The sequence below is a fragment of the Alosa alosa genome, chromosome 7 (genome assembly GCF_017589495.1).
Source record: "Alosa alosa isolate M-15738 ecotype Scorff River chromosome 7, AALO_Geno_1.1, whole genome shotgun sequence".
In the NCBI taxonomy this organism is placed as follows: Eukaryota; Metazoa; Chordata; class Actinopteri; order Clupeiformes; family Clupeidae; genus Alosa; species Alosa alosa.
The window spans coordinates 9938327-9950450 of NC_063195.1; the positions used below are offsets into that span (position 1 = coordinate 9938327).

The 12124-nt window shown below is 41.3% G+C and overlaps 1 protein-coding gene across 1 annotated transcript in view; it reads right to left on the minus strand.

The window, feature by feature from the left end:
• The window catches only part of LOC125297748 (vegetative cell wall protein gp1-like), a 16973-nt gene that overhangs the window by 2624 nt on the left and 2225 nt on the right, over positions 1-12124 (minus strand). The window contains exons 3-5 of the mRNA XM_048248203.1: positions 10095-10208; positions 6890-7013; positions 5395-5508 (exon numbers count right to left, since the gene is read on the minus strand). Coding sequence (XP_048104160.1) covers positions 5395-5508; positions 6890-6951 — 176 coding nt within the window. The 5' untranslated portion in view covers positions 6952-7013; positions 10095-10208. The remainder of the gene's footprint in view (positions 1-5394; positions 5509-6889; positions 7014-10094; positions 10209-12124) is intronic.

Genomic DNA, 12124 nt, shown 5'->3' on the forward strand with positions numbered 1-12124 from the left:
ATGTGTGTGTGTGTGTGTGTGTGTGTGATTGTGTGTGTGTGTGTGTGTGTGTGTGTGTGTGTGTGTGTGTGTGTGTGTGAATGAGTGTACGTTTGTGTGTGTATGATTTTGTGCATGTGTGCCTGCGTGCGTGCGTGTGATTGTGTGTATGTGTGTGTGTGTAGATACAGATCTGTGTTTTTTTTTTTTATTGAATTTATTAGTTTATTTGTCAGGGACAATGCAGCGCACATTATTACATACATAGCTATCACAGTCAATTCCATAACAATGTCTGTAGATGTGTTACATAAAAGGTTTCTAGCCAGTTGGCTAATTTGCAACCCCAGTCCCTGGTTTAAAAACGTATTGTAATCTAAAAGTATTCTAAAAAGTGTAATATATGTGTACATACACCTCTCTATACACATAGAGACCAACAAAACACGAAGGGTAATGTTAGTGTTCATACCCTATTCATGCACATCAGGACAACCACAACATACATAGGAACATCACAAACAGCAAGTCACCTAACACAACCCCCAGACACCCAACCGCCCGCAGACTCTCACTTATACGGACGGACAGCCAGTCACAACATACACAAATTCAATAACACAGACAGCAAATCACATACAATACAACCCCCAGATTCCTAGCCGCCCGCAAACTCTCACCTATGCGAACAGCCAGTCACACACAACATACAATAACACAGACACAAAACATCACATCACGTACTACACAACCCCCAGATACCCAACCTCCCGCAAACTCTCACCTATGCGAACAGCCAGTCACACACAACATACAATAACACAGACACAAAACATCACATCACGTACTACACAACCCCCAGATACTCAACCGCCCGCAAACTCTCACCTATGCGAACAGCCAGGCATCTACACAGACATACAGTAAAACATAGACAATAGAGTGTGTGTGTGTGCATGTGTGTGCGAATCGTTTCTTAGTGGTCACATCCCTGATTTACTTTCAGCCAATGTTTTACCTTACTGCTAAATGTTGTCAGTTCTGTTTGTGTTTTTAGTTCTATCGGTAAGTCATTCCAAAAGCGGGTTCCTATTACTGAGAAACATGACTGGCCGAAAGAAGTTTTGCGCCCCTCTACTGTGCTGTTACCACCCACTGCTCCTCTTGTGGCCGCGCAACTTGCCTTTGTTTTCATGACAAATGGACAAAGTACAGAGGGCGCAAGATTATTTGCGCATTTAAAAATTATTTTAAGAAAAGAAAACTTAATGAAATTATCAAAACTTAATAACATATATTTTTGTAGAATTAAACAGTGTTGTGATGTTATTGGTTTCTGGTCCATTATTTTCAGTGCCTGTTTGTATAATGATGTGACTGGTTTGACGGTTGTCTGGGAGGCTTGGCCCCATACAGTAATACAGTATGATAAGTGAGAGAGTATCATTGCATGAAAGAACAATAAAGCTGCCTTGACCGGGATGTGATGTCTTATCATTCTGAAGCAGTTCAGGTTTGTCCGGACAGTCTTGTAGAGTTTCTCAACATGTTTTTTGAAATGAAGTTGTGAGTCTTAAATAATACCTAAAAATTTAAATTCATCCACTTCCTCTATAGCCTCTTGGCCTATTTTAATGGTACATTTGGCTTTACCTCTTATAGAGGAGCACATTGAAACAGTCTTTTTAATGTTAAGCGTCAGGTGATTATCTTTGAGCCATTGGGATACTCCCTCCATTTCCTTGGTCTGCTGCTGCACCTGGTGTTCTAGCTGGTGTGTATAAGACTGTATCGTCAGCATACATTTGACAGTTTGCTGACTGACAGCATGTTGGTAGGTCGTTGATATACAGACTAAACAGCAGAGGCCCCAGGATGGATCCCTGTGGAACACCCATTGTCGACTGAAGTGGCATTGAGAGTCCTGTGTTTATTTTAACACATTGCTCTCGATTGTCCAGGTATGACGGCTCCTACACACAGTTGCGTTCCGTCAACGCGTGCCAGTGGGTGTTCCCAGCGGTAGCTATGCAAATGACTTGAGTATAACCGTAATTTGATTGGTTGGTGCTGTCAGTCGATTAGCTTGATTGGTCGGTTCCGTCTGTCGGTGCAGCAATAGCTGAACTTCTCAATGCGAGTGGCGGGAGAAACGCGAAGCATCGGACCCTCAATTCAGTTCGGCAACGGATGACGTGAGCCCATGTAAAGTGAATGGGGTGCGTCTCCAGCAACGCACGCAGCTGTGTGTAGGAGCCGTGAGGCAAACCAACCGATGGCATGTTCAGAGAAGTTGAAGTTGGTGAGCTTGTTCAAGAGTATGCTGTGGTTCACTGTGTCAAAGGCCTTTTTGAGGTCTATAAACACAGCTCCCACAACATTACCCTTGTCCAACTTACTCTTAATGTTCTCGGTAGCAGTTGGCCATTTCTGTTGAATACCCTTGTCTGAAACCAAATTGTTTGGGGTTAATGAGATATTGAGTTATTTTCAAGATGCCTAACTAGTTGTTCTGTTATGATTTTTGTTATGTTGCAACAACAAATGTTGTTCTGTTATGATGAGGGCAGGTAATAATTGAGATTGGCCTATAGTTGCCTGCTTGGTCCTTTGCACCAGCCTTAAAAATTGGAATGAAAATGGCTTGCTTCCAGCTTTGTGGGAATTTGCCCAGTCTGATGGAGAGGTTTACCAAATGTGTTCTAGGGTTTAACCAGGGCCAAGCAGTGCGTTCTAATAAAGGCAGTGTCCAACCCAAACACGTCCTTTGCTTTAGACATAATAATAATTTTAGATACTTTTTCCTCACTGACCTCCTCAATTTGGAACAACTTTGATGGTGTAGACTTTGAACTCTGCAGAGTTGCCAAATTCAAAAGTCTCAGCAAGCTCCTCCAATGACTGAATAAAGAAGTTGTTAAATTAATTTTCAATAACTAGATTGTTAGTGCTAATAACTCCATTCACTTTCAGTTGTGTTATTGCTTTTTGTTGGCTTGGTCTAATTTTAGTAAGACTGTTGAGGTGCTTCCAGAGGGATGTGCTGTTTCTATCAGATTCCTCAATCAGTTGCATATAATAAGCTGTTTTTGCTTTATGCAATTCTCTGACTACTGCATTTCTTAATCCTTTAAAAATAAGAAGATCCGTATTAGTTTTAGTGAGTAGTGATTTTTTCAGTGCATAGTCTCTTTTTTTCATTTTTTCATTTATCATTACTCAGCCATGGTAAGGATGCTTTTCGCTGTCATTTTCAATTTGTGCCCGCTTGTTTTTGGGAATGCCTTGGTTACCGGGTTTACCTTCATTCACACATTTTAATAACCGCTGTTTAGTGAGTTTTCGGACAACCATGGTCATAAAGCCCGGTGAGTAGGTTATATGTTCTCATGATTTGCTGGGGTCTGTTTGTAATAATTAGATCTATCAAAGTTTTAGTTGTTCTTGTAATCCTCGTTGGGCCTTTCACCATCTGCTGAAGACTGTGTTTTGACAGCAGTGTCTTTAATTTCGTTCTGCGATTTTTTTCTCTAGCCAATTAATATTAAAAATCACCAAATAAAATTGATTCTGTGCGAGTATTGAAATGTTTAAGAAGTTTATCTAGGTCATCATAGAATGAAACACCGTGCGATGGTGGGTTATACAGTGCTACAATATTAAAATTATCTTCGGCGATAAAGCAACATTCAACGCCAGACATTCTAATGGTGTATTCAGTTCGATTTCGTTACATTTCAGAGTGTCTTTAACATAGAATAATACTCCCCCCCAGCCCTTATCTGATGTCCTATCTTGTCTGTAGCATGTATAGCCACGGACGTCAATCATGCTGGTCAGGATGTTACTATGCAGCCAAGTTTCACTTAGTGCTAAAAAGTCTAAGTTAGAGTCCGTTAGAAGATGATCAATCTGGTCACGTTTTGGCAATAAACTCCAAATATTCAAGTGTCCGCCCAATAAGCCCTTTGGTTTAGACGTAGGCTCCCATATTACTCTTGCATGATTTACAGTCTGAAAGAATCCAAATTCGCGTTGTTTTCTTGCTGATTGAATACCGTTGACCCCATGTGGAGTACCTTTATATATATATATATATATATATATATATACAGTATATGTGTGTGTGTGTGTGTGTGTGTGTGTGATTGAGTGTACAGTATGTGTGTGTGTGTGTGTGTGATTGAGTGTACAGTATGTGTGTGTGTGTGTATCAGCAAGAAAACGCGAATTCGGATTCTTATATATAAGTATAAATACTCTTTTGATCCCGTGAGGGAAATTTGGTCTCTGCATTTATCCCAATCCGTGAATTAGTGAAACACACACAGCACACAGTGTACACAAAGTGAGGTGAAGCACACACTAATCCCGGCACAGTGAGCTGCCTGCATCAACAGTGGCGCTCGGGGAGCAGTGAGGGGTTAGGTGCCTTGCTCAAGGGCACTTCAGCCGTGCCTACTGGTCGGGGATCGAACCGGCAACCCTCCGGTTACAGGTCCGAAGTGCTAACCATTAGGCCACGGCTGCCCCAACAGGCTACCTGTTGCCTCGGCGAAGATGTCCGTCCCTCCGGGCCTCAGTTGACGCTCATGCAGTCCGTTTGTCGTTGTATTTGCCGAGGAAAGTTGAGTAGATGGGCCAGGGTTTAACTGCACGTCCCCGGACAATAGGATCAAGATCAGGAATACATTGAAATCATGCCGATTGCCTCTTCTCCGATTGTTTTGTTTGCTCGGCGTGCCTCGACGCTGGTAATCTGATTGTTTGATGATCGAGTAGATGGCAAGATATCCGTGTCCAAAGAAGTATAGCCTCGGAATTATATTTACCGCCTAATCGTTGATGTTTTGAAATAGGTCTATTTGCTTGGATTGGTTTTGATTATTCACGTTTATATGTTGACTAAGTGGCAACAGCAGGAGCCAACAGCAAAGCAGCAGTGCGCAAACATTTCCCTCATCTTTAGGATTGTTGTTTGATAGTTGTCTTTGATTTGTTCTAGAGCCAGTAAAAGTTTCAATAAAAGCAAGGGCTATCATGCCGAATAATAGCAGAAAAAATGAGTAAAAGAGGATTTGAGTGGAGCCTGACAAACCACTCAACTCCTGAGCAGCCATCTTGAGGTGCTCCCATCTTGGAATGTGAATGTGTGTGTGTGTGTGTGTGTGATTTGAGTGTATAGTATGTGTGTCTGTGTGTGTGTGTGTGTGTGTGTGTGTGTGTGTGTGTGTGTGTGTGTGTGTGTGTGTGTGTGTGTGTGTGTGAATGAGTGAATGTGTGTGTGTGTATGATTGTGTGTATGTGTGCATGCGTGCGTGCGTGCGTGCGTGCGTGTGTATGATTGTGTGTATAGTATGTTTTGTGTGTGTGTGTGTGTGTGTGTGTGTGTATCACACATATGTCTGAACTCACTTTAGTCCTAATGTGACTGGTCCACTGCTGAAGTTAAGAGGATCAGACATGGACTTATCACTCCTCATGGACACACAGCTGGGCACTGGAGATGGAGGTCTGTGTGTCTGTGGTCTGCAAACACAGATATATAACACAGCAAATCAACATTAATTACTGAACGTGATCACTGTATGACAGATTATATAACAGATACAGATATGTGTTTGCATGTGAATGTGTGTGTGTGTTTGTGTGTGTGTGTCATTGTGTGCCATTGTGTGCATGTGTGTGCGTGCGTGTGTGTGAAGTGGCTGTTCCAACTAAACTTGCCACGTGAGGTTAATGACAAGGGTTCCCGACACACAATCCATAGTAAGCACACACGGAGAGTTGAAGTAAATGAGATGTTGTATTTATTCAAACAATCCGGTTCTCTTTCTTGGATGGACAAATTATGAAAAAAACTAAAAGCGGTAGTTTGCGGTAGTTTGCGGTCTGAAAACTGTCCTGTCTTGCCATCTAACCCATTGCACACTTTGTGAATGGCCTAATTAAAGCCACCACTTCACGCCACAGGCACGTGAAAGGGGTGTGTCTACTACCATGTGACAGGTAATCAGGTAAGTACGTACAGGTAATATACTGCTCAGGGTAATTAAGGTAACGTTAACTAAAGTACTTGATCTTATTCCACAGATGAGTTCACAAAACCCAAATATGGCTCCTACAGTGTGTGTGTGTGTGATTGAGTGAGTGTACATTGTGTGTGTGTGTGTGTGTGTATGGTTGATGCTGCTTTCTATTTGTCTTGTAAATCATTGTACACCCACTCGTACAACATGTAGGAATGAGTGGCTATAGGAACGCCTTTCTCTCGAGCCACGAGGGGCATTAGCAGGAGGCTAGTCATTGTTATTGTTTTGTGCTACATGTAGCCTCTAGCTAAACGGCTGGAAAACAAATTGTTACATTGTATTGCAGGCACAGCAAGACCGTGCAATGCATGAATTGGTGACCGGATTGAAGCAGCAATGTAATCTAGTGTGTACGAGCATTACATCAACATTAACATGACCAACACAGTACATATGCAAAAAAAATACGTGTCATCTCATCTCAACTATGGGCGCAGCCATGTTTCTTGTAAGGTCGTACGTCCACCTCGGGGTACTCTCAAGTACTTCGAGGTAAAGTGGGCGTGCCTGCCCAAAATGCCGCAAGAAAGCTGGGTAATTTACACTTTCCAACTCGGGTGGCGGATTTACGAGACAAATAGAAAGCGTTAATGGGCACAATGTGCACGGGCTCGGGTAGGGTCGGGCTTGATTTTTTGGGCCCGATCTAAGCTCTAGTGTGTGTGTGTGTGTGTGTGTGTGTGTGTGTGTGTGTGTGATGTGATCACAGTCAATGGTATAAACATACCCTCTTACACACACACACACACACACACAACGCAGCAAATGTTTCTTTGAGCAAGTTTGAGTTAGTGTGTGTTCACACTTTCTGTACTCACCCTGCCTTGGTCTGTGTTGATTTCATGCTAACAGTATTATCCATGTCCTCGTTGGTCTCCATGGTTACACAGCTGTGTAGTGCTGACTCAGGTCTCAGAGCCCTCCTCTGACCTGCAGCTCCCTCTATAGTTTCGAAACATAAACAAAACAATGGAGAGAGAACAAGGCTAAAATATCTGCACACGGGCATGTATGACAGTATTTGCAGTAGCTTATCACTTGTTATCACCCGGAGAAAAGAAATACTCTTTTCTGATTGCCTGGCGGGGTGGCTTTTAATTCTGAATAACGGGACACCTGAAGTAGATCTGGTATAAAAAGTTTAATCGCCGTTCCATATCAATGCTTATGAATGGTAACTATAACAACGATAATAGGACATCGGTGGAATCAACTGTAAACAAGCTAACCAAGGATCCTTGATTACTAGCCCTGCTTTAACCCTCTCTGAGCTAACTGTCCATGCTATCGCTGTTATAGAGCCAACGAAAGTTGTACAACAAGCTGAACTAGTGAGCTTCCTTTTAAACGGAACCGCATGTTTCCTTTTCTTTACAGTGGCAACCGGGTGATAAGCGGGATAACGGCCTTCGAGGTGTGTCCAGTTATACGGCTGCGCGTCGGGGAGTTCTTTGCCCCTCGCCCTCGTCCATTAATTCCGTATAACAGGACACCTCGGTGGCAGTTATCCCTTACATAATAAATACACAAAGTGCACAGGCAAAAAATAAATCTTGACAGCCTTGTCAACATTCATGACTGCAAACTAGATGCATTTTAAGGTTAAGGTGTATGCTGTACGAATGTCAAATTTGACTGAAATGTAACAGTAATTTCAACTTTTAACCTAAATAATTCAAATTTAACTTTAATTTCAAACTTTTTGGACACCTAAAATTGACATCAGGAAAAAAAGTCTTCCTGTCACACAGGAGAGATAGCCTGGCTAGCGCCACCACTTCTCAATGAGACGTGGTCTGGGAACCAAACGTTCATTTTCTCGTATTTGAAAAAAATGCCCAGATCCGTTTATTGGGTGCCACGGATGTCTATCAAATGCGTCTGTGCATAGCTCATCATCGTCTTGCTTTCCCCCCTGTTCTGTGATTGGTTCCCTATCTCAGGCGAAAATTTGTTCCATGGTCTCCAGCAAAGATTCTAGAACAGAGCTCTGTTCTAGAATCTTTGGTCTCCAGGCTGCCTTAGCAGCGTGAATCAAATCGCGCGCAAGGCAGCATGGGAACACCCAGGCTACAGGAGAGAAGTAACCGTTGTTACGACCCTGAGAGAATCAGTTCCGTTAGTAAACATTTTCTTGTTTATCATGTTGCCATTATTGGGTGTTTTTTTCTAGCGACCTTGACCTACTCATTGATGTTGACCTCTAATTAATGATATAAATCATATAAATGAGCTTCACATGCCTGGAAACATGGAACAACATTTATATCACATTCACCCAAAGATACACCCCTTTTTGTACATGGAACTTTCATTTCTCAGAGGTCAATGACCTCTAGCTGACCTAAGAGGTCACACTGAGAATGCCTCCAGATCTTAAGACAAAGCTTAGGTCATCAAGAACAAACCCTGAAAGTGTTATGCTTTTGTAATTTTGTGCACAATTCTTCTAATAATAGGAACTTAACAGCTCCACTACAGACTAACACTTTCCTAACCTGGTCGGAGACTCACAACTGTCTGGACTGATCTTGCAGGCCAGCGAAAAAATTCACTGGTCCAAATGTATGTATGAAACTGACCAGGATGTTTCCAGTAGGCCTAATGTCCACAGTAAACAGAAACAGACCTCTGGCTTAGCACCGCCATATTGAGATGAATGAGTCTGCTGATGTAATTGATCACACACACACACACACCTCCATGCTACAGCAGTATGCATAAAAGGAACTATAATACTATGTTTTTGAGCTTGTTTAATAGAATTTTATCTTCCAGTCTCAAGCGCTCCCTGTAGTAAACTGGCTGGACTTGTTCAGTCACAGGGAAACTCTTAAGGGTAAAACTATCTGATCTCATCATGAATGTGCATTTCTCTCATACCTATCCTGAGGAAAGGAAAGTTCAAAATAAGATCTCTCTTTTTTCTATCCTATTTCTCCTAGACAAAATGAAGCTCAGATTTCCACAAGTCGATCATTAATTTAATCAATATAGGACCATTTGAACATCAATGATTTTGAGCCTTTTCTTAATTTTTTTTCAGCCTTTGTCTTGTCTCAGCAAATTTAAGTATAACTTTAATTCCTTAAAAACTTAAAAGGTATTTTTTATCTCTCTCATTTACTTGTCGGAAATGAAATGCTCCTGAGAACAGTATAACAGATACAAAAGACAACTTGATTGGATTATGAGTGAGGTTGCACAACAACTGAAATTGTTGATCAATTAAGGTCTGCTATCACAGCAGCAGAACTTCTGCTTTTCTTGTGTTTATCATGACATTTTCAGAATGGGCTGAATTGATTTGTTCCTTATTTCATTTACAAGAAGAAGAGACAGAATTCAGTAATCTCCCAATAACAGCTGATTTATATCTGTGAGACAAAGACAAGACCATTGCTGCAGTACACTGGGCTCCCTGAAAGCTCTATAGCATTCAGCACAGTCATTTGTATACAATTGGCCACCACAGAGGATGTGCTGGAATTGACAACTTTACAGAGTTTTGACCTGTATGTTTTGATAACAGTGTGAGCACACAGTACCCGCCTTATTTGTCTGTAGCAGCAGTGTTGTGCTGTCTTGTGAACATGTCACAAATGACACAAAACAACAAAAAGAGAGTAAACATAATCTACAAATTAAAGTTATGTGACTGAAACTTGTCTAAAGTGTACCTGATATTTCTGAAACTCTACAACTCTCAAAGTGTCCAAATATAGCACATTTTAAATGTATTTATTTACAAACACAGTGCTGACAAGTGGGGCCCACCTGGCTTACCCAGCTGGGGCCCAGCTAATTTTGTACCCATGCAGTACCCACGTTAGATAAGTAAGCCCATTTCTAGCATGTGTATAATTATTTTTGTTGCCCTGTAGGTCCCTGCATCCACCCACTAAAAATTCCATTCTGAGCCCATGTCCAGTTGAAGCCCATCTAACCCAAGTAATACCATTGTGGGTCCCAGAGAAATGTAATGAACACTGTATACAATCCATATGAGGTGAGAAAACTCACAGTTTTGATTTCCAGTCGCTTCTTCTACTGGAATCCATGTCCATGTCCTTGAAGTTGAGACACTCTATGTAGAGAACTGGATGTTCAGTCACAGGAGGTTGAGGTGTGTTGATACTATCAAAAGCAAAACGGCTTGTCATGAATGTTTAAAGGAAAAATTCCGGCCATTTTTCACATAGATCCTAGATCTCAAGGTCACTGAATACTGTGGTATGAAAAAAAATAAAATAAATGGTGCTACCTAGCTTGAGTTGCAGTAGCCAACAACTAGAGCATCTAGGCAGCTACATTGCTACACCCTGGGGGCATAATTACGATTATGCCCCCAGAGGGTAGCAAAGAGAAGGGTTATACCCTTACATAAAGGAACTATCAAAATCATTAAACAGGCTTTATCTTCCAGGCATATAATTCAAAACAATAGGGGGTAAAGTTTAAAAAACGAAAACATCAAGTCTAAACTGGGCTACCTGTAATTCTTTCTTCTCTTCCTTGAACTCAGACTCAAATAGGTCTCTTACATAATACACATGCGTGGATCTACGGGGTGGCAAAGGGTGGCAACTGCCACCCCTGGGACACAGTCTTGCCACCCCTGTTGCCACCCCATTTATAAATCAGATAATATTTTTTTTTAAGTATATTTTATGTTCATACATGTTGGACTGTGAGAAGGTGTGAAACCCGCACCAAACTCCTCTCGAATAGAAATCGCCAATTTAGAACCCCCCGCCCCCTCATAATGGTTTCACCCATCACCATCAGCACAGTGACCCCCGCGAAATTTCACCATTGGCAGCAGATTGCACAGTGCATGCAACTATGTGTCAACTGTCTGTAGGCCTACAACGAAGTGGTAAGTTTGACCACCAAGTCGAAAAAGTCCATAATCAGACCCATAGTCAGTACATCAGTTAACCCGGCAACAACCTCACTGTTAGTCTACGTCATTTACATCCGCAAGACTTTGTCTCATCGAATTTTTTGATGATGGTCAGGTCAGATAATAAGGGCATGCTCATGTGAAGCTTAACGCTTAACGCTTAAAGTCTATTTTGTGTGTGTCGCTAGTTTATAACATTTGATTGTAGCCTAAATACTGCTGTCAATGTCAACCCATACACGTGATAATTCAACACGGGTTCTCAAATTGTCATGCATCCACTTTCCCAGCATCTATGACTATCCAAATTTGGTCGACATGTCAAATCAAACTAGAATATCTAATCGGTGTCAAGCTGGTGGCGGTTGGTTTTTTTTTACCCTTTCTTTTCATATATAGTGTGAATCAATCTACACAAGTAAAAGTAGCCTACTATTTTCAAACAAACCCTACTCAGAGTAGGCTACTAGACTAGACGTTTGAAAGCACATCACATATGAAGCGTTGTGCATGAGATGTAATTGCTTAGATTCCAGTTAAATCTTCCAGTTTCATTGGGTGATAGATTTCAATCATTTGCTGGTAGATGAACCAACAAGCTGAGGCCAGCACAGGAGTTTGTGTCCTCAAGAAATTAACATGTTGCTTGTTCACTCGTGTTTGAGGTCGTTTCAATAGGATATTTATGAAGGTACTTTAATACAGTATACATGTACTTCCTTATTCACCACTTTGTGAGTGAGTGAGTAGCCTAAATTGTGAATGGCAAAACGTAACATTTGGCACTAAAAAGATCAGGGACTGATTTCCATTTAGGTTCGCTTCTGAGCAAAAACATTATTTGATATCATAATATTATAATATCTATATAATATTAGGTCTTAAAAAATAATAGCCTAACTTAAAGGCACAGAAAATGCTTTAAGCCTTGCAATAGCCTAACCTATGTATGGTGCTACCAACTGCATGACAGGCCTATAAATATTTGCCTAGTGTCTCTGGTATCTTATTTCACAAATTGTTTCAGTAATTTAGACTACATACTTGGAAAAGGCAGTTAGATAGTATCACGGTTCAGACAGACAACCCGAGGACCACAATTCGCCACACCAGAAAGTTTATTAAACTTAAGGAAAAAAGGGAAGTA